At 41.2% G+C, this 24,865-nt stretch overlaps 1 protein-coding gene across 2 annotated transcripts in view; it reads left to right on the plus strand.

Moving 5' to 3' along the window:
* Positions 1 to 24,865, plus strand: part of LOC128764265 (calsyntenin-2-like) — a 263,773-nt gene that overhangs the window by 219,760 nt on the left and 19,148 nt on the right. For both annotated transcript variants that reach the window (XM_053873891.1, XM_053873892.1), the window contains exons 9-11: positions 9,511 to 9,673; positions 18,774 to 18,940; positions 21,827 to 21,975. In XM_053873891.1, coding sequence (XP_053729866.1) covers positions 9,511 to 9,673; positions 18,774 to 18,940; positions 21,827 to 21,975 — 479 coding nt within the window. The remainder of the gene's footprint in view (positions 1 to 9,510; positions 9,674 to 18,773; positions 18,941 to 21,826; positions 21,976 to 24,865) is intronic.

The raw sequence follows: 24,865 nt of genomic DNA on the forward strand, positions 1-24,865 counted from the left end.
CATGTTGACGTTTTATTTCTGACTAGTTTTGGGACCTATTTCAATCTTCAGTCTGGTTCCAATCAAATAACTGAAACTAATAAAAACTAAATTGAAACTAAGCATTTTTTCAAAAAACTGAAACAAATTATACAGATTAAAACTAGCCAACCCACTCAAACTAACTGAAAGACAAAAATTCAACACTAAATAAAACCCAAAACAAATGAAAAATACATAAGCTGGACAGTTACATCACTGTGTCACTACACCCATCAAAATCTCGACGCAGTGATCGTCCACCTGGAGTTGTTGATTTATCGTGGCGTCCATGCCGCTTGTGGTTGGTTCTTCTGTTTTGCTGACCATGTTGAGGTACAATCATAATCTGTTTTTGTCTGTATCCATGGCTTTCCAGCACACACCAACAAGAACAGCCAGGCTCTCTCAAACCCATTTTTCAGTTGCGCTGACTGAGGTTGTTAATGAAAGTCTGTGCCCAGTTGGAGGGTTTATTAAGTCGCCTTCATGTACCAAAACCATCTACAGTCAATTTCATTTTGCAAAACTGGCCGCGCTGCGACGGAGAAGGCAAACATTGATTCAAGAAGATGTCTCTTTGCACCTGTTTAAAAGTGCTCACACAATCGGTGGCTCAACACCATGCAAACTTTTTGACTCCCATCGTCAGCTCCACATTAAATTAGAAAAAAGGGTGTGTGTGAATCTATAGGGGAAATCATCAGTTGGTGATAAATACTAGTGCAGAAGTAATGAAACCTGCACAGAAAGGCTGCTGCTCTCTCCCATTCGTCATATTAGTCTCAACCAAATGGGTTTGCTGAGTCTCTTTTTCTTGTTCACAATCTTTTCTAGTTTTTTTAACCCTTTCGCCACATTTGTTGGCCACCAATTTGTCTTACTCTCGGTTCAACAAGCACTTTCCAACTTTGCGCCCCGGACTTTGTTTCTGCCTACCCAAATAGTTTTTAATAACAAAAGTTGTTGTTTTTTTTTCATGTTGCTTCTTGCCACCAGCTGGCCACAGCACTTCCTGCATGGTGTCTGAGGCTGTGAAGATTTATTGTGCACTTCTCTCTCTCTGACCTCACTGGTGCTAAACGAACAAGATGAGAGAGATAGTTGAGTTGAATTGAGGAGGAGATGGAGTCAGCTGGTAATTATGGCGTGGGAGTATCAGCGCTGCACATGTTGTCACGGTTCTCTGTAATATAGAGGAGGTGTGTGATGGATGGAGTGTGGCAATAGGCGAGGTGGCACATTGTAGCTTGCCAATTTGTCTGCATCCACCCCCTCTGATGAAGCATCGTGGAAACTTTCACCCCGGCTGGTCTTTGTGCTGACACTTCAAACTGCGTGACCTTCTTTTCCCTGTTACTGAGGACATCCTTTTTTCCTTCATGTTTTTGATAGATCTCCTTTCGACAGTTTCTGAACTTCAAGTCTCATGTTGTCATCGTGTTAAGTCATTGCGCAGATGAGCCTGTGTTTCTGTCTGTTAACAAAAAAATGCAAAAACTGAATTTCAGTGGTGCTCTGAGTCAAGAAGGGCTAATGAGGCTTCGTGAAACAGTAGTCACATTTTCAGAGCTCAGTGGATGGCGCTCTTATGTTAAGATGGCATGAGGCTCATTGAAATGGTTGTTAAAATCCACAGATTTTGAGGCAGAGGTTGCCATTTAGTGAGCTCTGAAAATAGGGACACCGTTTCATGAAGCTTCAGAAACCCATCATGAGTTTTGTGGAGCCATCAATGAAACTTTTGTGAAAGATTTGTCACTCATTATGTAGCGACAGTTTCCTGCTCACTCCTGCTGTGTGTCTTGGGCAGTTCATCAACATAATAACTGTTACATATATAAAATTCCAATCATCTGAAGTTGAAGTAAGTTAAATATGTCATCGCAAAAAAGCATGGCACATACTGGGGTGTCGAGTTGAGCTGCCCCCTCTCAGCAAAAAGGCTGAGGGTTTGCTTCCAACTTGAGGCAACCACGGCCCTTTCTGTGTGTTTCTGTGTGTGTTTGTATGTTCAGACAGTTTTCGATTGCTCTCCAAAAACATACTGTAACTTGAACTGACACATTGGCAAGTAGTGATGGGTTGATGCGGTTTCATGAAACAGTGCCCTGATTTTCTGAGACCACCAGATGGCACTGTCTGCTGTAAAATGTTCAGACTTCAACAAAACCTCACATCATTTCTTAAACCTAGAGCGCCATCATCTTTCACCTCAGCTACCCTTCACTACTGCCAAGTAAGTTACTGTTGTCATAATTGCCTAAGAAGTGACCCAAGTGCAGATGATTGCAGGCTGACAGAAGGCACGAACAACGAGATTAAGTTCATAAATTTAATAGACAGGTTACAATAAACACAGACAACGAAGACAGGAACTGAAGGCGCTGGAGTCCAAACACGAACCTGGAAATACACAGAGGGACTAGGGAAAAATCTGCAACAAAAGAGAGGTGAATTAGATTCAACCGTCAAAAACAGGTAGAACTCAAACACGCTCGGATATAAATTCACGAGGTCCAATCAACTAAAAGCGCGACATGGAGGAGAAACACTCAAACTCACATGCAGGGAAAAATCTACACAATCGATAAATGAAAAGTGAGCTAAAGAAGACTCACACGCAGTCTGGCTAAAGAATTGAGGAGACGAAAACAGAAGTGGAGCAAGGAGGAGAAGGTGGAACTAAGAAAGCGGCTGAAGAGAAATTGAAGAGCGCACAAGAATCTAGAAAATTCAGAGGAACAAAGAGGAATGACACGAAGTGACCATCCAGCAGCCAGCAGTCTGGAACCCACGAGAAGATATCCACAGAGGAGTGGATGATGGGATGCGCTCCAGCTGTGCTGCCATTAAGCTGGATGGGACACAGGAAAAGGAAACTACTGGCGGTCAACAAAATAAAAGCACACGGAACAGACAAAGAATAAGAGTGCGGAACGTGACAACTGTGCCTCTGTCCAAGTGGCAAATTACATGTACTTTTATTTATGTTTATTCATGACACAAAGGGCTTGCCTTTCTGATCATCTTCATTTGTTTTGTTGAAAACAAGCATCCAAGATCATCTAATTTTTATTTTTTTATTTTTTTATCATTGTCATCAATGACTTCTAACTGACAGATAATCCAGTCCAACCAAGCTAAGTGGCTCTAGTGTTTTTGTATTTAACAATAAATGAAAGTAAAAGCACACATTAGAAACAAAAAGACACAATATTGTGGGGGAAAAATAGTAAAAAATGATCATCGGAAGTGTCAGTACTGTAGACAAGCTGCCTTTCTCATTGACATAGCTGGACAAAGTGTGAAAGTCAAACAGTCAACGTCACTGAGCTGAAAACCATTACTGCGGAAAGCCTCGTGGATACATGAAGTAAGGCGTTAATGCTTGCAAACGTGAGTCAGGGGAGGACTGGGACGGGCGCGGCGGAGGGGTGGGGGGGCAGTTATGAGCTGGAGGAGAGGTCATTTGGCTCTGACTCCCAGTCTGTTCAGCCAGCGTTTCATAATTGCTACCGCAATTAGTCACTGTTGCCAGCCACTAATTCACAGTCACCTTCAAGTGTATCGGTGCTGGTCGCATCCGCCGCCGCCGCCATTGTACACATCCGTCCAGCGCAGCTCTCGCCCTCCGTCACCCGACTCTAATTGTTTCTTCTATTTTGGTCATTACGCACTCTCAGACGTCCAATTTGGGGCCTTGAAAACAATTGACACTGGAACAGTTTCCACGTTGACAGCGAGTTGAAAATGATTTATGGCAATTATGGGAACGCAAACAGCTCAAGTATTTCCTTTAATGAGGCGACATAAATGAGCGCGGATAAAAGCCAGTCATTTAGCATCAGAGACAGCAGCAGTCATTTCATTTTTTTTGTTTTGCCGTCTGTGTGGTGCTCATTCACAGTTTGACAGTGGCGATAGATGGAAGTGGTGCATTACCATGAACTGCATTGTTAATGGAAGCGATGCCCCGCCCACCAACAGCAAACATTTTGATCAGAGTGCCTATTGAAGCGGTTCTTAAAATGAATTTGAAAACTGACAGCGATACTTTCATGTGCACTTTATTATATCTTGTTTGCAGTTTATTTGGGGGAAACAAAGCTTTGAATTTTCTTCATTATTTCTCCCATTTTCTCAGCAGTTTGCGTCGAGTCAATTATTTTCTTTTTTTTTTTATATTCTTTAATACATTTGATGAATATGACTTGAGTCTGGTTCCGCTGCTAGTTGGAGTCTTCGATGACAAACAAATATCTTTGCGATGAACACATGGTTTAAGTGTAAGTAGATTAAATATGGTTATTGAATACAAATGAAATCCAGAATATTATGAATGTGGTTCTATTACATGAATGGGTGCCTGAGATCAAAATGGTTAAGAACCCCTGGTAAAGAGGATAAAAAATTTAATGGGACTGACTATATTATTGAAAGAAGCCAATCTTCAGGCACATCATAACAGGTCATGTGTGAATTACCAAAGTGGTTAGACGTCATTCTGGTGACAACCGAGTGACTAAATAGAGAGCTTCCGACATCAAATCAACCAAGATATAAACATGAAGTTAGCAAGCGCAATGTTGAGTCGTCATAACACCGGCGCCATCGTGTGACGTAACTGGAGGTACCAACTCTGTAAACAAGCACTGAAGTGGTACGATATCAGTGAATATTTGAACAATTTGACAGAGGTTTTTGGGGAAGAAGAGCAGGTTCATGCAAACGTAGGACTTATTTTTATTAAAACTATGTCATTCTGAAAGTGCCGGGTGTCAGAGGATGATGCGTCTGACAGCGTCTGCTGTGCAGTTGGAGTTGTACATCGGTCGGCTCCATTAGAGTGAATGGTCATATGAAAAATAAGATGAAGTAGAACTGAAGAAAGGGACTCGCTCCTTTACGGCACAAGTTTCGTCACCACTGTTTGTCTACATAAACTGAATGTGAACCCATGGTTATTGCAGTCGGTTTAAGAACCCATTTGAGGTGAACTTCCAGGCCAAAAGATTCCTGCACAGCGATGAAATGAGTGCTGCCGAGTATCGACGACACAGATGGCTGCCACTTTTCCCTGGTTCTTTTAAGCTCCTTCACCCATTTTTCTTATGATGCTGTGCATCTTTTGGGGAGAAGATGTTGACCATCAGGGTTTAGCGTCCAGTACCAACTTTGTAGACGTGATATATGATCATTTCATACTGCATGTTTTGGCACAGCCTTGTCGGTAACTCTTTAAGTCAAGCAATTCTGTGTATTCAACATGATTACAGAGGTGGGCCACAGGGGTAATAGCAGAGCCACGCAAGGTTGCTGGTTCCCTTCCAGTGAACTGTCAATTTGAATGCATTTCTCTGTGAGCCTGTACAGACTGTACATGTCTAACTGATGTTGCTTTGCACCATATGAGGAGGAGAGGTGTGTGTGACGGTCGGGAAAAGATGCGATCCAAGAACAAGTACTGAAATAATACCAAAATACAAGAATAAGAATTGATGAGAAGCAGAGTATTTTTTTTAAAAACCTGAGAATGAAACGGAAAAAGGGCACTAGACTCCCCCCAAACCTAATACCGGTCCATGTAAAAATACACCAGGTCATTGTGTTTTTAGTTGCTAAAGGCTTTAACATTGCAACCATGCAGTGCGAGGACAGCCATAGAGTTTGTTTTTTTTTTGTCTGCTCCTCCTATGGCCAGAGAAAGAGTTACTACATTTGTATTGCATCCTACCAGCTTAAGCCAGATCATTGAGGCTTCTGGTATCTGTGCTCTCACTTTTCCAGCTGCGAACCAGAGTTCACAACCGTAAACCTGAAAAGAAAAGTCAGCTCCATCTCTCTTACTACCGTGAAGAAGAGCTCCTATAGCTCTGACTCTGTCCCCTCATTCAGGACCTGAGAAAACAGGCCCAGAGAGACAGGCACATCCCAGCTTGGGTTGAATTATAGTGGGTGCTATATGCTTTTATTTTAACAATGATTTTGTAAAATAATACAGTAAATGCAAACTAAGTTGAAAAGACAATAAGCATACGAACAAACTATTCCGTGCTCTATTGTCCTACTGTGATCCTGTTTCTGATTTCATGTGTGCCTTTCCTTTGTCTCAACACTAACTTTGTCACTGCTTCCTTGGCGCCTCCTATCTGCTTCTCCCAAAAGTCACCTTGTTTCCCCTGCTCATCAATCTTTGTTCTTCTGGCTCAGCAGCACTCCTCCCTTCTTCACTGCTCTCCCCCAATTCTTGGCCCCTTTTCCTCTAAATTTCACACTTCTGAGATTGCACATTTGAGAAGTGTTTCTCTGTTCCCCTTCTCTTACTGTTTAACAACAACATACAAATCCAAACACCGGGTGAGTGGATTTGTTTTTAACTATGTGAATCCATCTCCAGTCCCACAAAAAATCTGAAGACTGCAGGCTTCCAACAGTGATTCAGACTATGTTATCAGGTTTGTGCCCTTCTGGGGTCAATGCCTGGGACGTGCCTTAGCATGATACCTGAAAGAGTTAGAAAAGACTTGAAGCTTCACTTTTAATTGAGAACAAGCAGAACCACACAGACGGTGCAAGTGCTTTGTTTGTGTAAAAATAATTTGTACACCCATTAAGGCCTGCAGGTTACGTTGACGTGTTATGTTACATAAGTACAACAGAAACGTTTCGTCTGCATACTGAACCCTGCGGTGTTGAAACTTACTTCTTGCAACTTCACTGTCTCCATGGTGACCTAGATGAGTCGACCCAACAACCTTATCGCTCTACTTTTGGCGTCAATATGTTCCACCTGGTGTAAACAATCCATCACATCAGCTATACTGGGACCAGTAAGTGTTTGCAACAGATGGCAAGCTAGCCCTCGCTTTAATGATGAAAATGAATCTGACACACTTGTGTACTATAAAAGACTTGCTCAGGGGTGGAGGTTATGGTGATGTAAAGCCTTTTTACTGAGTATAAAAGTAGTGGAGACCTGTGTTCTTTGCTAGTCTGGATCATGCAGTGCTGTCTTTGTGGCACTAGCATCCCTATTTAATTCTTCAACTGACTTCAAATGTTTATGGAACTTGCGGCATGTGGCTCTTTTATTAGGGAAACCACCCAGCTGCTCATGGTCCCTTGCGGGCTGGACTGACTCAAATACAGTGAATTGGTGTCGGTCATTCTTTTCTACTGATGATAAAAGCATATCATTGCATTGTTTGTCACATGGTTTTCTGAGCAGCAGGGGCGAAGTGAAAATGAACCTTGTTTTATTATTGTCTGTGCATGTGTGTACAGGTGAAATGTGCCTGTGACATGTTGTGTTGGGCTGATGAAGCTTCATGAAACAGGTTCCTCAGTTTCAACGTTCAGTTGGAGGCACAATGGTTTTAAAGTGATGTGCAGGTTCATTGTAACGGCTGTTCAAATCCAAGGATTTTCGAGTGCGGAATTCCATCTAGTGAGCTCTGAAAATGTGGAGAATGCTTCATGATGCTTCAAGCTTCATCATCATACTCCACAAACACCACATACTAAACATTACAAATATAGTTCATCAATAATTTATGCCGAGAACAAAAGTCTAACTGATGTACAGTTGACGTGTGAGCATCTGTGACATGGATCCAGCAAGCAGTCCTTGGTTGCATGTCTCCAAACTCATCCCTGATACCTTGAAGAGACGTAAGCAAGGCAGTGTGCTGTTGTAGTCGAGGTGTTTGTCATTGGCTGCTTTCTGCTGTCGATCACCAGCAAGCATGGAACCAGCTCTGTGGTTGGCTGGCCCGAGCCTCACATTGAAGCCACAGCATTTGCCACTGACGCCGCTGTACATGCAGCACGAGCGAGGGATTGTGGGATAGCAGATTATGTGATATGAATATCTTCAACGATAAAGTAAGAACATAGTGTTCAGCCCTAAACTAATTCTTTAAATATCAAGCAATGAATGGGGATTTAGACGCTCAACCTAGACAGAAAATAAGGCTTTATTGATAGTTGCTCACTCCTCTTTATCCTAACTCAACCCTCTGCCCTCAGATTACCTAACACGCCGACTATAGAAGCTTTTCCACAATGAATCACTCCACTTTTTTATGAAGTTTGGAGGAGGAGTGACAGAGATCTGACAACTCATAAGGACTGGAGGCAACAACTCCCACAGTCGGGTTATAATGGAGGCGAAGAAGAAACACGAGAAGCCACGCTCAAAGAGAAAGAGAGGTGGAGGCAGACAGATCTTTTCTTTTCTTCTCACCGTTGATCGCCCCAAGAGATGATAGAGGATCTTTGATGCATGATGTTTCCGATCTCTACCTCTCACCAGTCGTCGACTTGTTTCCTGTCCTCCTTCTCATTTGTTTGTGTGCTTTTTTATTTCATCCCTTCCTTTCGTCTGCCAATTTGCATTTGACGCTGGAAAAGCGGAGTGATCAGGGAATACAGAACTTTTGTTTCACAAGCAGAGCTTCCACTTTGAAGGTTTGAGGATGATGTACGACTGATGTTTGTTCATTTGTGTACGCGTGAATGTGTGTGGGCCTGTGTTTCAGCACGTGTTCACCCTGGTGGAATCACTGCGTCTTTGTCTTTCTGACAAACCCTCACTCCTACACCTCGCTGCGGTTTGTGGATTTTCCTCAGGCTTCCTACTTAGAAATTAAAATGGACGATGAGTCAGTTGATTTTAGTCATGAGGTTTCTGTTGTTGACAATGAGGAACCTTCACTCCTGTCATTTCCAAGCCTGTGTTCAGCTGTGACCTTCGAATGATTTGTAATGCATCAATTTGGATTTTGAGTTTCAATGCTTTCATTTAATCTTTCCCAGTTTTGCGAAATGTCCAAGTTATCGATAATATTTCACCACATTTTGAGTCCAAATAGCTCAGATATGGGTTTATTATAAACTCCTTCCCTGTTGTGGAGGAGGCAAGTGCACGGAAGTCGGGAGAAGTGGATAGTACTGATGAGCTGATGAGGCTTCATGAAACAGTGTCACCATTTTCAGAGCCCAGTAGGTGGCACTCTTGGTTTATTGAAACAGTTGTTCATATCAAAAGAGTTTAGATCAGCGAGTGCCATTTGTGTGGGCTATGATAATCATGACACTGTTTTGTGAAGCCTCATGAACCCATCTCTACTGAGTTGGTGGCAATATAGCTTCAAAAATAGATTTCATTGAAATTGTTGTTCAAGTCCAAATCTCTCAGAGAGAGAGTGCCATCTAGTGGGCTCTAAAAATGAGGAAAGTGGTTCATGAAGCCTCACCACACATGGAGACAGTCATGGTTTTGAGAGTGTTCAACAGTTCAACAGATGATACTTGCTGGTTCAAGCTTTTACATTTCAAGAACAATATTATCGTCTATGTTAACAATGAATCTAAATGAGAATGCGACTTTTTTCCCTCACTACTATGTATTTCTATGAATGTGCTTCCACTTGTATGTCACATTTAGCTTCCGTGTCAATAGATAATAAACCCTTTTTTCTCCTTCAGATCTGCGACAAGGAGTGGCATTACTATGTCATTAACGTGGAGTTCCCGGTGGTCACGTTGTACGTGGATGGAGTGACCTACGACCCGTACCTGGTGACAGACGACTGGCCTATCCACCCATCACAGATTGATGTGCAACTGACCGTCGGCGCCTGCTGGCAAGGTGAGCGTTTTTTATCCCAATGAAACGGTTAACTATTCCCCCCTTTTGAAAAGGCCGTCCACAGAGCTGATGATCCGAACAGGAACACCGTGCAGATGGAATAAAACGTTGATTAAAGAGGCAGAAATTAGCACTTGCTTCAACAAAATTACAATATGAGGACTATTTACCTGAGTTATTATCACCGAGGGATCCGTGGTGTGTGTGTGTGTTCTTTGGCCCTGGATGAACAATGTCATTAAAAATGCACTTAGTCGCTCTTTGACAAACGATAAAGCATTTTAAATGGCTGACACTCAGCTCGTCCTCTGGTGTGAGTGTTGCCAGTAAGTAAACCAAGGTGAGGGAAATGCCCTTTTTCCACACAGCTGATTTTATACAGCTGAATCCGGTACTACTGACAATATTGCTTCTAACTTCCAGCCAAAGTTTGACACAAATGTAATTACACTCTGTTTTGATGGCACTCATGTGTTCATGTGTATGAAGTAAAGAACTCATTCATCATTTGCATCACCATGGGACGCAAGAAATGTCGGCATCAGGGGATATGTTGGAAAAAACTGTCGTATTAAAAGTGCCTTTTGCTGATGCTCATGTGCTTGTCACTTGCTGCTGTCTGAAATTTAAATATCCATCGTCCTTTATCAGGCACAACCACTTGTGTCCAAGACTGTTCACAGCATATGTCCAATGCAAATAGCAGAAATAATAAGTTGATAAACGTTCAGTCCATATTTGATTTGATCGTTGCATTCGGACTCATGTCTGTCAGTATTCCATTCGTAGAATGCAGTGGCATTTGAAGGTACAAATAAACAAATATTTCCCTTCCAGCAAGTGAGATGAATCACAACCTGGTATTTCCCTCTTGCCCACAGTCTCAGTTTTGCCCAGACGACACCTGGGCCTCAATAGAAGTTCAAGATTAGGCTTTTGTTAAAAGGTAGCTGGCAGCCACCTGGGTTATCTCCTGAGAGAGTCCGTTTCAGTCTCGTTCCTAAAGGTAAATCCCCAGAAATAATTGGAGCCTCCGAAAATGTTTTGCTTGTTGACATTTCTCATCTTTGTTCTAATCTAATTTTATTTCACTAATCGATACGACTATTCTATTCTAGCACCAGAGAGCATCCACGTGCCACAGGACACTTTACTAGGAGACTGAATGTCTGGCAGTGATGCACAGTAAAATGTCAACATGATAAAGGCCTCAGGCCCTCGGTGCTGGAGTGACCAGGAAGCGCTTTGAGCAGGGCGTCACAGTTCATCACGCAGCGGGCCAGAATTTTAAACACAGTACAAGAGTCAAGTTTATATTTATTGAACTATCAATCAGAGGCTGTCCAAGTCAGTCTCTGTACTTGTGTTTGGCTGATTCACTTGGCATTATTCCTTCTGCCACGGAGGTTATGCTGTTGCCTGTGTTTATCTGTTAGTCAAAACACACCCAATACAAACTCCCACAAACCGTGATGTAATTTTTGCTTTACTAAAAGCTGCATCTTTTTTCTCGCAGTCTGAACCCTGCGGCCTAAACAACAACCTGGCAAATATATGGATTTTAACAGCCTCAGTTATTGAGCCTCATCACATCAAACCGATGAAATCATAAGTGTTTTATTTAAATGCACTTTCGCCTGCGTGTCCGCAGTTCCGCCGACAAAGCCGATCTCCTGTAGGACCAGAGACAAGAAGAAGCAGCAGCTGAGACCTGCTGTGGTGACAGAACTTTGGACACACGGGCGCATTTGGAGGACTATAATGGGGATAAAATATGAGCTCATGACTCAAGTTCAGAACATTACGAAGCTTGTTTCATGAGTCTGACTTGATGCTGGACCCCGTTTTTAAAACTAGTTTAATAGTGATCCTAATGCATTTTTTAGCCAGGTGCACCACTGACCATTCTACGGCGCAGACAGAACCACTGCTCTTGGGTGTGGCTTATATTGCGGGGAAATCTGTAGTCCGGAATTTGCTGTAATTATTTAAATGAATTCAAGTTGTCATGTGACATGACTCGGGCCAAGTCTTAGGCAAATTTAGATTGATATCTGAGACACAGTCATGACAAGAGATCCAAGAGGATCATCTGATCCGCGAGCTGAGCCTCACCATGAAATAAATTATACCACCATGAAATAAATTATATATATATATATATATATATATATATATATATATATATATATATATATATATATATATATATATATATATATATATATATATATATATATATTAGACAACATACAGTATTCCAATGGCCCAAATATGACCTTTAGTTAGACCCAAATGATCACGGTACTGTACAGCCGTCTGCCCGGACTTTGAATTCAAGCTGTCACAGACCGCATGATATGACTCGAGTCTAGTCTTAGGCTGTGTCCCATTTCTCCCCCTAACACAAGCACATAACATGAGCACTTGAGTGTCCTCCACTATGAAGTGCCCTCCGACACTAAAGTGAAGTGATTGATGTACCTGAGAATTGGGACAACACTTCATGACATCACGCGTAAAGACAACGTGTCGTTGGCTGCCTTGCTGTGCCCTCAGTCTTAGGAGTATTGGGACACTCTACACTTAGACGAGAACGCTCAAAACTGCGTGTCCGGGCCAAAAACAAGTGTTAGGGTGAGAAATTGGACACAGCCTAAGTTCCTGTGTCTTGTCTGTGACACATGGAATCAAATGAAACTTTTACATTTTTAAATTTCTATTTGGAGTCAGTATTTAAAGTCAGCAAAAGGCAGCATCCTATTAGATGTTTGTCACCCACCATTCATTCAAAAAACCCTTTCAACAGTGTCTGTGTATTGAATCGCTGAGCGGAGCTGCTTCCTTTGAAACTTTGGTCGAAAAATGTTCAATTATATTTTTATATAAGACTATCGGCACTCACGCACGGCGGGATAATAGAGTTTGTGAACAGATGGCTGCATAAATATCAAGCATTTGTCAGCATTAACGTGTGCAGCAGTGATATTTGATAATATTCCATTAAATGCTCTGATGTAATTTCATGGCTCGTAACACTTAACTGGCCAGTCAGCATTGTTTTATGGAAAATAGATTCTGTCACAGCGAGTAAATATCACTTAGAGTCATGACGTTCGTCACGTGAAACAGAGGAGTTTTTAACAAGCTTTCCCCATAACAGATCTGTTTTTGGTTGTATGCATTTTAATGGGCCAAGGTCCGCGGTAAATTGTTTTTCATGGTCGAATACAACATAGATGGGGGTGCTCTTTTATTGGACACATAAATTCAGAATATTGTTGTATTTGAATATTTTCAATTTTGGCCGCCGCAGCCATGTTTTTGTATTCATCAGCATATATTACTGAGATTTATCAGCGTCTGGATGACGGAAACACTTTTATTGGAAAACACACAGCCTTATCCATATGCATGAGGATTCTGTACGCAACACCTCAGGCCTTCTGTAAACAACCAGATAAGTTGAGGAAGCAAATGAATACACTCACTGGTCTTATTTTAGTTGTTGGGTTTTTGTTTTTTGTTTTTTGGTAATTTTAACTTTTGTATCAAAAAGAAATTGCCGGTACTTTAAATTGACCATTTTCATAATCTTGCTGAACTTGAGAAATTTTTAACCACACCACAATGTAGCAACTATTGTTTCATTGAGTTGCTCCTCAAGCTTTTCCTCAAGATTTTTTTTGTCATAATCTGATCACAGATATTGCATAAAATAAAGGTTGAGTGCTAACAATCCAGACGAAAGACAATTTAGATGTGTTTTAATTTTAATAAACAGGTTTCTCTTTCCCTTTTACTGAGGGCGCCCTCTTTTGTCTGGTCAAATCGCAGTCCTGGTAGGATGGTTACTGAAATCCCGTCACCAAGTCACGTCCTCCGCACAATCGCCATTAAACCTCTGGACAAAAACAAGTTCTTCAGTGGTAAATTGTAGAACTGGTAAAATGTGCTGACAGACAAAGACTGTGTCCTCTGCTTGACTGCTGCTGGACAGATTGTTTTCCTTCTTTTACGCTCAAGGTTTCGCCGAACACACATCCAGACATTAGCCGCCGTTCATTATTTTGTCCCTAGTGAACCTTAACATTACCACTGTTTGGTTCAATATCGATGCCTATTCACAATGTCCATTAATAAACAACCTCAACTGTACCATAGAAAGTAGAGAAAGCAATTCAACAAAACACGCTTTCCTTGTTTTCACTGTATTTTTATCTTTTCATTGTTGCTGTTGACAAATGGATGGGCCTCAGCAAACTGCTGCAATGAAGAGCCGTTCCCTCTCTCCAACAGTCTGCCTTTATTTACACTCTGACCTGAGTGAGTGCACTTCGACAGGCAGTGAAGAGCATCACCTCACCTCGGCCGTCTTTCAACACCACTCATACAGTGTGTGGCAGTTTCACCTCTGGAATAGTTCCTTGCTGCAACAGATGAGGCGCTGTTCACACATATTCTACCTCTTCTGGTGTGAGACAAACCAGTGAACAACTCTCCCAAGTGTCTTCTGACTCTGAAGACCTGGGTAGTGTACTGTTCCATTTCATCCCAGTTGGATGAAACCCCTCACCACTGCCGTCTTTGACAAATGCTTCTACCTCCAATGGCACCAGGGGGACTATTGGTTAAGACGTTTAAAGCCATGAAAAAGAATTGAAACAAAGTGAGCCCTAATAGTAACAAATGACAGTGAAGATAAGGAAGAAGGAGGATTCACAGCGAAGGGAGCTGACTCCACACAAAAAACCTGCGTAATAATCACGGGTTTTATCACCCATATCATTCGTGGTATTCCCCCCTCTCACTTCCATTCGCACTCCGGGACGTTAAATGGTCCCTGTGCCTGGAGCTTAAATTGATAACATCTGTCAGGGTGGGACTAAGTGGAAAGATGGAGCTTCCACTAAAAAACACAGGTCAGGAAGAGGCTGAAGGGAAGTGATGCAGTCGAGGACCTCGAAATCGAAATTTTCCAAATGTAGTTTTCACGGTAAACAGTTATGCAGTTGGTGCTTTACAATATATCACGTATAAAATCGCAATTTTCATTTTGATTGTCATACTTCAGCTGAACTATAAATAAAAATAATGTTCACCCATGAGAAGCGCTTTGATAATGATAGGCAGAACAATGACGAAACCTTTAACTCAACTTATACGCCACTCTGGTGTGAAATTGAGACCAAATTGGAGTCAAAATGAAGCATGTAATAATGCAAATGCTTCTCCTGAATTATTCCAAGCTTGTTTAAGTATTGCAGTCTGGCTTGGAGTTAAGTAAATTGAATTCAAGTTGAGGAGAAGTTGTGAAAAGTGTCCAAATGTCTTGAGTTTTTCATTGTTTTCTTTTCCCCTGCCTCCAGTTCGGGGTTGAGACTGGCACAACCCAAGTGCATGTTGTAAACAGTCCACAGGAGGACTTGGACAAGCAAGATTAAAACGTATTAATACACTAAATATACTATCACAGAGCGACACGTTGACCAACATGTTCTTCTGGATTTTGTATATTGAATATTGGCAACGGATGAGGCTTCATAAAACTCTCTTCATTTTCAGAAACCAGAAGGTGTCACTCTCTGCGTGAAAATCTTTGTGTTTCTACTGAGCCTTGAATAGAAGGACACTGTTTCGTGAAGCCTCATCAACCCATCAACGCTAAATACTGTATAAGGTTGTGTTGTATGAGCTCAAATATAGCAATATTTGTCATTTGACTTTTGACATTACCAAATAAAAATCAAGCACTGAAACACAAATTCAATATTTGTTATACTCTCTGTACTCGAATGGGAGCCATAGATCCCAGATAAAAACCTTGGGCTCTAACTGTGGCACTTGGAGGCTGAAAGTGGATGCTGCAGCTGCATAATACTGGCTGCATTGTATGAGTGAAATGTACTTGGTCCAAGATCACACCAACAACTATACTTCACACAAATATTTCTCTTCCAGTTGAGCAATTCGCCCCTCATGAGCTTGTAAATCTCATTAAAACTGTCGAGATGAGAGTCATTTCGCCCTTAAGACACAGCGATTCCTGTCTCACAGTACACGGTATGTATTAAATACAGCCTTTATTACGTCTAAAACCAGTGATCATGATCTGACTGAACAAGTTTCAAAGTTCAAATTGGATGGTCCTACTCCAATTCCAAATTCCTGGAGCTAATTCTCGAGGCGACGTGAGATTTAGAGGGATCAAAGCGATAGTGAGATAAATTAGAGCTGCTGAAGAGCCGGTTTCTCCGGCTAACTATCACTGGCTCTGCTCAATCGCCTGTGATGGGACACAGTTGTCTCTCCTGCATGCAAACAAGCCGACAGCGAGGTTGGAGTTCTCTTCCAATTCACCTGATAATGATGTGATTTTGAAGGCAAAACATAGCGAGGTGGAAGAATGTCATCGGACGAATAAATACACTGGAAAACAACACATCCTTTTGATACTCAGGACTAAGAGGAATATTTCTTTCTTTTTTTCCTTCTCTTTGGTTTAGAGAGTTTTCTTTAATGTACATGGTGTTTCAGTTGTAACCACCAAAATCCTGCTTAACTGATGGTAACTACATGTTGGAAAAACACTGCGACTGAGGTTGAGTTATAAATTCTGGATGCAAACAGATGTAATTATCAGTTTGTCCTTCACCACTGTCTGTGGTGTATATTCCTTTTCTCTCTTATTTTCCTCTGCACCTTGGGTTTGATGGAGTTAATAGCTGAATGAATATCAATAATAGATGGTGTGACAATATAGAGCAAAAATGGATATGAATTGGGTGAAGTTGAAGGTTACATAAAAGCAACCTCACAGTTCCCAAACAATTTACTTCGGAAATCGGAGTTCTTCCCTCTAATAGATGTAGCTTCTTGTAAACTCCTTTTTTTTTTAACATAACAATGGAATGTTTTCTGTGCTGCTTCTGAATGGACATTCGCACCTGCTATGCCTATATGAGCATGCAGAAACCAGTATAACCTTTGGTTTATCTGAGATATCAAAGTTTATTGTGCTTTTTGGGTTATTTTTAAAATGACTTTTTTTTTCCAGATAGAAGTGGATTATTCTTTTTCCGACCTTATCATGGATAACATGGATAGTACGGAAATATTGTAACAAATATTTATGGATAAAGATTATTCAGGTAAAATGACTTGCAACTAAATCCCGCATTTCCTTCTGAAAATGAAGTCACTGTTTCATGAAGCCCCATGAGCCCATGACGCCTGACAGTGACTCTGTAACCTGTGGGTGAATACTAGACCGTTGTACCCTCAAATACTGTTGTCTTTAATATGCCTCTCCTATCCACTGGTGTCATAAGCAGAGGAGAGAGAAATAACTACAATCATTTCAGCAAACACAGAAGCTTTTTTTTTCTTTATTTGGGTGGACGGTTCCACCCAGGTGAAACATGAACACTGCCGTCTCCTCGATGTACGGAGTCCAGCCACCGATACAGAAGGGAATGTCATTTGGCTGATAAACATCTGATTCACTTGGAGAGGAGCACTGCAGGATTCTGCATCAGTTCATGAAGATTATCAGACTATTAATTGAACACTTACACGCCTGGCTTTGTAGTTGTCTGATAAAAATCTGTGTTATTAGATTAATGTTATTGTTTTCCTGCTGGGAAGTTGAGTGTCAGACTTCTCCCTCACTGCTGCTACTGCTATTTTCTTGTTGTTGTTCATTCAAACAAAATCCATTTTCTCACTTTAACATGAAAGGTTTGTGAAAGTTTAAGCCTCAGCCTCTATTGTAAAAAGAGTCTCCTCTGATGAGGAGTCTGTGTGTCTGGTAATGATGCAGAAATAAGGTGATCAAAACATCCCCAGCACCTCATGTGGTTCGCCTGTTGCTGAAATGTCATCTGAGGTGCTACATATACCAGTCCCTCCAGGAAGTCACAATGTTAGGATTGCAACTATTAAAGCAATTCCAGCCATTCCCTGGAAGTTCGGCGAGGTTTGTCCAGTCACCACGACTTCAGTTCAAATTTTACCAGCCACTATCGTCTCCTTTCAGCCACCCCTCTACACGGCATGTGCGTCATCGTATTCACTACCACCTACATGAGATGAGGTTACGTGTGACAGAAAACGTTACACAAATACTGCCTCCAAGGATCGATCAATTTTGAACATTTTTTTAATTGAAAACATTTAAATGTACAATAGACAGAACTAAGAGCCAGAACTCACTGATGCAGCTACGTGAACACGAGACAGGGCACGCGTAAACACACGTCTGACCAAAAAATCCTTCTCTCTTGATACATTTTCTGACATTCTACGTCCCGACCCTGTGTAACACATCACCAGTTACTGTTTTAATTCACTGTACGAATGAGCCACTGAACTGCTCTGGTCACATGCACACAAACATTCCCACATTGTACTTTGCATATACATGTATTTATTTATTTTATTATTTTGTCTGTGTGTTCTTTGCATTTAAAATACTCGTAGCTTTTTGCAAATAAAGCATATTTTGTTAAAATCATTGATCTTCTTTTAGGCTGAAAAGTTTCACTAGTTATTTACAAGGTGACTTTCAAAGGTCCTTATTTCCCATCATCTTGTTCCGGAACCACAAATGTTCACAACTTTCTCTGAATTGTTTTTCAGATTGTGCAGCAAAAGCACAACAATGAAAAGACCTAACCCTAACCATACCACTGTGCCAGATACGTCACTCCATTGAAAGCCTACTGCATGCCCATGCAACACAGAAGGCTGACTTCCGATTCACTAGTCCTCTCGAAAATAGTCCATATTTGAGTGAGAATGTGTTGCGACAACTGAAAACATGTCAGCTTTTCCTTCGTCTTTCAGTTTAGCTGTGGAGCACAGAATGTGGGAATAACTCCCCCTGATAGAGGGGAGTACACGTGGTCACATTTGCACCATTTTTTCAGTGGAATTTATGGTTTGTACGATGTCACGACAATCGTCTTTATTGCCACATGTTCTTATGCAACATATTCGACTTTAGATTGCTGTCTTTGCAACACAGGAGATGAACTTGAACAGGCAGAAGCCTGATCTATTCTTCTTTGTATTGAGGAGGGAATGTTTGTGTTTGTAGGTGGAGAGGTGACCAAGCCGCGCTTCACTCAGTACTTCCGGGGAAGTCTGTCCGGCCTGACCATTCGACCTGGCAAGATCGCGAGTCAGAAAGTCATTTCCTGCTTACAGGCTTGCAAGGAAGGGCTGGACATCAACTCCCTGGAGAGCCTGGATAAGAACATCAAGGTACTCACACACACTCACTCAAGAGTGCTGTTGAATAAAAACAGTCAGCCAAACGTGGAGCTCGAAAGCTTCTTTGTCGTCTCCCAAGTGCTTCAAGGCCCACATTATCAAATCCAAATTATATTCAAGATATCTAAAGCTGCAAGAAGTGTTTATTTTTATGCTCTTACTGAAGCAGAAGAAGTAATTTATCAGTCATTCACTACTTTCACATCGCGGGCTTCTGATCTTAATTCATGTCAAAAGCACAATCCTTACTTAGATCGCTGGAAATTACCACTCATTGTTCACAGTTTCTTTGGAAATAACAATAAGCTAATGGTTTAAATTCAAATGAAATAGTGGATACTTGTGCTAAATAAAAGCAATGTCTGGTAATAGAAAATTCTGAAACACAATTTATATAACAATCATACAGTGCTTCATTTGCAATAAAGTGCGTTTAAACATTTTTTTAAAGATACAATTGTGAAATTAAATGAAAAAAATTACAGTAAACCTATCTATTCGACTCATTATTTCCATTTACTTTTCAATTATTTTATGACAATATCTTTACATCATATCTGTATACTGTAATATTATCTTCCAGTGAGGTTAATAATGTACTATAATAATATAATGACTCATGAACAAACCATCTGTTTCTGAGTTTTTGAAACACAAATCCATGATAATATTTGGCTTTGAGTGACTCAAAACATAGTTTGTTTTTTTGAGAATCTTGCAAATTATTACTCTATGGACTCAGAGCAATACTAGCAAGAAATTAGGTGTGAGTCTTAAAACACACTGTTAATTCCATATCATAAATAAATATGATTTGCTTGGTGTCTTCAAAATCACAAAAAATCCCTAGAGTATTTGAAACGGGCTCAGTTCAGAATCAAACATGTTCCTCATTTATATTCAACTAACTGGACCTTTCAGAAACTATGATCCTTTAAGACAAACCCCACCATAATCTGAGTGGGCCATGTCCTGATGCAGCTTTGTGCTCTGCAGTTCACTCTCCCGACAAGGTGGGTGAACTGCAGAGGTGAGGGAGAACCTCTCAGGGGAAGCAGAGTTTATCTCCCTGAAGCCCAGTCTCCTTTGTCATGCAGTCGTCTGGCTTCTGTACATCCAGCAGAAGCTTAAAAGCAGTGTTCAGTCACCCAGGTGGAGCGCCGGCACCGCAATCAGAGAGAAGGAAGGCGAGGTGGAAAGCAGAGTGACAGAAGTGTAGAGGAAAATGACAGGGAGCAGCTCACAGGGCGACAGTCTGATCACCCTGCTCCTGAGGGGGAAACACCCGACACTCGGCACAGGTCCATCACCAGCCACTTTTGAAGAAAGATGAGTTTCAAATCCCTTCCACCCGACGGTTCAAGTGAACACAAGCACGCTTGTCACTGGCTCGATCATTTGAACAGGTCAGGACTTCCATTAAAACGGGCCTGAAACCCGGTTAAAAAGGTGATCCATCACTGCAGTTCTACAGGTACCCAACCAAACCTGTGTCCACCTTCATGAATGTGTGGATTTTTATTTTCTGAGGCGAACACACTGATGATCACTGGTGAAGAACTGAGTCCATTTGGTCATTCAGAAACTCACATTTTTCAGTAATGGAAGAACAATAGAATAATGCTCTTCTAAACATTTTTTTTTAGGAATTTGGCACATTAAGGGATCCGTAGTTTCAATATATCACTTTCATAAATAATTCACTTCATTTTTCTTCCGCTCTATTTCTCTCTATTGTTGTAAATGCAGGATGGATTTGTGCTTCAAAAACTCCTTGAGTAATTATATTATTATATTACATTAATAACCACACTAGAATGTAGTATGGCAGTATGCAGAAGTGATGTAAATATAGTGTCATAAAATAATTGAAAAGTAACTGGAAATAGTCGATTAGAAAGGTTTATTATAGGGTTATTTTCATTTAATTTCATAATTTTATCATTTTAAAAAAATCCATGTTTAAACGCACTTCATAGCAGTGAAGCACAGTGTGATTGTAAATTGTTACCCAGCAGAATGTGATCATGAATATTCAAATTGATTTTGAATTGAAGCGATTGTTCAGGTCAGCAAGAGATAAACAGGAGTTTCCTACAGCGAGCGTGTTAGCATCCTCAGCTTCACCAGTCTCTCCTCTACTGTTCATGCTGAACCAGCTCACCAGCTCCTTGAAAACACGCTGGCTAAAAAGCTGATCACTGTGTTTCTCTTTCAAGGCGGAAAAAAAAAAAATCAATCTACCAGCCACGGTTGTCAAGAGGAGGGTGCAAGCCAACAAGAAATTGCTAAGACCCTCATTTATTTGTCAATATTATTTATTATTCAGCAGCTTAATTTGCAAAGCCTTGTTGGCCTTGTTTCCAAGATCGTTTCTCCCACGTGGGGCAGTCAGGATTAGTAAATGTGAAAAATAACAAGGTTATCGAGCCGAGCAAATGTGGATGCTTTCAACTGAAATTACATTTTCATGATCCTCTCTGCTGATATCGCCCAGTCAGACCAGTCTGCTGTAGAACCTTCCTCCAGCATGTGACCTATATGTATCTATGTGGTTTGAATTCATGGAATGATGCAGAACAATAAGAGGTTCTGACTAGTCTGCGTCCTTGTCTCTGGCAACCTTTTCACCTCATGAATATTGAAGCTGGAGTGTTGGAAGAAGAAGCAGTCACTCTGTCAACATCATGAATTGTATTTGCATGTGTGAAATACATCTTCGTTCTAAGTGATATATGTTATTCTATTTATTTTATTTTATTTTATTTTTTGTCAGCACTTTATTCCAAAACACTTCCCTAGTTAGTGGGCTCCCCACTGACCATGGCAATAAATTTGATTCTGAAATTTGATTCTGATTCTTGCTTCCGTCCTCAGTTTCACTTCAACCCAGCTCAGTCCATCCTCGTAATGGAAGGAGAAGATTTGGAGAGAATTAATGAAGCTGTGAGAAAAGTGTCCTACATCAATTCCCGGCAGTTTCCAACACCAGGCGTTCGACATCTGCACATCTCCACCAGTGTCCAGTACGTACTGCAGTCTTTGCAGAGTCAGAAAGTCATTGTTTCGAAGCAGAACTTGTGGCCATTTATAGTCTACAGTTAACTCTCTGTGCTGAGTGTGTGATTAAATACTGTATGTGCAGGTTTTGCAATATAAAAGTCTAAATAAATAGATGACAAGATATATTTAATAGACTTTCATTTAATTGACAAAATATAACATGACACATAATGATTTAAACCCCTTCGAAAATAAGTGAACAAAATGATCACCCCAAAAAAATATTTCTTGAAAAATCTGGACGCCTCATGAGAAGGTGTGTTATGAGTAAAAAATGATAAATTAAACAGAATTTAAAAAAAAGGTTCAACACAAAGGCATGGTTTTTGTTAGAAGTGACTGGCACAACGTCACAAATGGAGAAGTTTAGAGACTGAATTCTGGAACGTTTTTACACGTTTGGTTTGGACACATGGAGACAGGCAACATGGTGGTGAGAGGTGAAAACACAATACAATCTAAGAGCTTCGTGACTGTGGTTGAGGAGGGTATGAAGCTGTGATCTGGGAGGATGATCTAGATGTGCTAAGGTGGAGGAGGCAGCCCCAGATGACAAAGATTATCTTCCCTAATGTGACACTGATCTCAGACGTGAGCCTTGACAACTTCAGCTATTATCTTGGTGGGTGTTTTGGTTTCATACAGAAGCATTATCAATCTCACGCTTGTCTCTGGTGTACTCGCCAATCCTCGCACCTCGCTCTGGCGTTAACACAACACTGCCGATCTCTACTGACACAAACTTCCTGTCTCTCACACCCAGCCCAAATCCCTCGCCTCACACTTGTCGCTCTCGCGTACTTTCCCTCTCTGTCACTTTTCCTTTCCTGACAAATGCACTTTGTGACGTGCTGGCACCACGCGAGGCTAGTTTTTATATTTCCATGTCATCTATTAATTATTCTGCCTTGCTGGAGAAGGAGCGGGAGCTTGAGGGTGGCAGGAGAGGGAATAGAGTCGGCCTCCTCACTGGTAGAATTCATGATTGTTTTAAATATATGTGGACCCCTGCAGCACCACTGCGGGGTGCACGCACTGCCCTGATGGGTTTCATGCTCCACTACACACCCGATAACAATAAACACAGCGGTAGCCTGTGTGTGTACAGTTGTGCGAGCGCATGTAGCGAGCAGTCGTTCCCTTATTAGGGGATATATCACTGACTTATGCGTGCACATTTGCAATAGGGATGCGCCGATACCAGTTTTTTCCAAAACAAATAGTGTACGCATTTGAGTACTCACCAATACTGAGTACTTACACCATTACAGTTTTTGTATTTGTCCATATATACCCTGCATATATTTTACAAAATTGTCATAAACTGACATTCAATAACTGCTCACTGCCATAAAGTGGTATCGGTTTTGTGGTATCGGTTGCTATTGTACGAGTACGAGTACTCAAGCCCTGTATCAGAACGATACCCAATATCGTTTGATTTTTATGCCTATTTTTGAGAGCTAAATTCAGGCTATAAATTAGTATAGTACTTGCCCATCATTATAAGTCTGACTCGCTCATTTCAAGTGGTTAGCATGCAGTGGAAGCACCAGGAGTTCTGTTTCAATATTTGCTATGGAAATGAAAGATGAGCTCAACCACATCATTTCATTGAGATACTGACTTTGTCAGATGAAGGGGCTTCTGGTTCTGATCATGACATTATCGGTTTGAGGCAGTATTTTTTGGCAAATTTAATGAACTGTGTCTCAAGGAAACATTCATTGTGGTAAATTTTATTGTATTTTTGGGCAATATTTGGAATCGTGTTTTTGAGGGGTTGAGGTAGGATTAAAGTTGTTGGATGGAACGATGTTGGTTAGATCATAAATGAGTAGATGGAGAGCCCCTATCTTTGTTTTTCATGCTGTCGAATGTTGGTATGAAGGTTTGGAGGAAGCCCTCAGAGGTTTCCTTCAACACCTCCTCAGCAGTCGAGTGGTCATTGTTTTAACTGCTCTTCTTGTTGATGCCACGTGAGATTCAGCTTCCAAACTGTTGGTTCTGTTCTCCGTCCAGACTCCACCTGGCAGAGACAGTTTCCTGCACTGCTTTAGTAACACTACGATAGCCTTGGCTGGTCGCCACACAACTCTCCAAGAAAATAGAAGTCCCTCGACTGCTGCAGACAGTATCGCTTCCCAGAAATAAACAACGAAGATAATTAATTCCTCTAAATGAGTTTTGTGTTGACACCTAATAACTGCAATTACTGCAGGCTGCAGGAAAATAAAAGGAACCAGTTCGGTTTGGAGCAGACCTTGGAGGCTCCCCTGTCATATTTCTTTATAATTATGTTGGATCGCCTCCAGTTTCTTTTATTTATTTCTTTCTTTATTTTCCTTTATCTCCTCCAGCTCGACAGGCCCACGCAGCAGCCGAACTCTGCGCATCACTGACTTTGTGTCTCCCACAACAATGGCTTAGTAGCCAAATGGCGAACAAACACATTGGCGGCTGCTGCCTTGAGAGAGACACAAAGAAAGTGACAAGATGGCCAGGAGCTTGTCTTCGTCTGAAATGAAGCATTCGCCGTCGCGGATTTGTCCGTTGTTTTTAAGTTATCTAGCTTTGTTTTTAAGAATGAATGATCAGGGTGTCTTCAAAATTCCTACGGGTGATAATAAAAAAGAAAGAGATTTGACAACTTAGACTCATATTCTTCAAGTTGGGATGAAGGCCAACAAGTTTGTGTTGCAACTATAACCTGCTTTATTTTTGTAAGAAAATACTGTACATTTTGGAAGCGGCAGCAGTCAGAAGGAGTTCATCAAGATGCATGGTTTCCTCTTTTTTTAATCTCAAACAAAGTTCCTTGGCAGATTCACAAGGACGTGTGTGCATGAATTT

Source organism: Synchiropus splendidus, chromosome 8 (genome assembly GCF_027744825.2).
Source record: "Synchiropus splendidus isolate RoL2022-P1 chromosome 8, RoL_Sspl_1.0, whole genome shotgun sequence".
NCBI lineage: Eukaryota > Metazoa > Chordata > Actinopteri > Syngnathiformes > Callionymidae > Synchiropus > Synchiropus splendidus.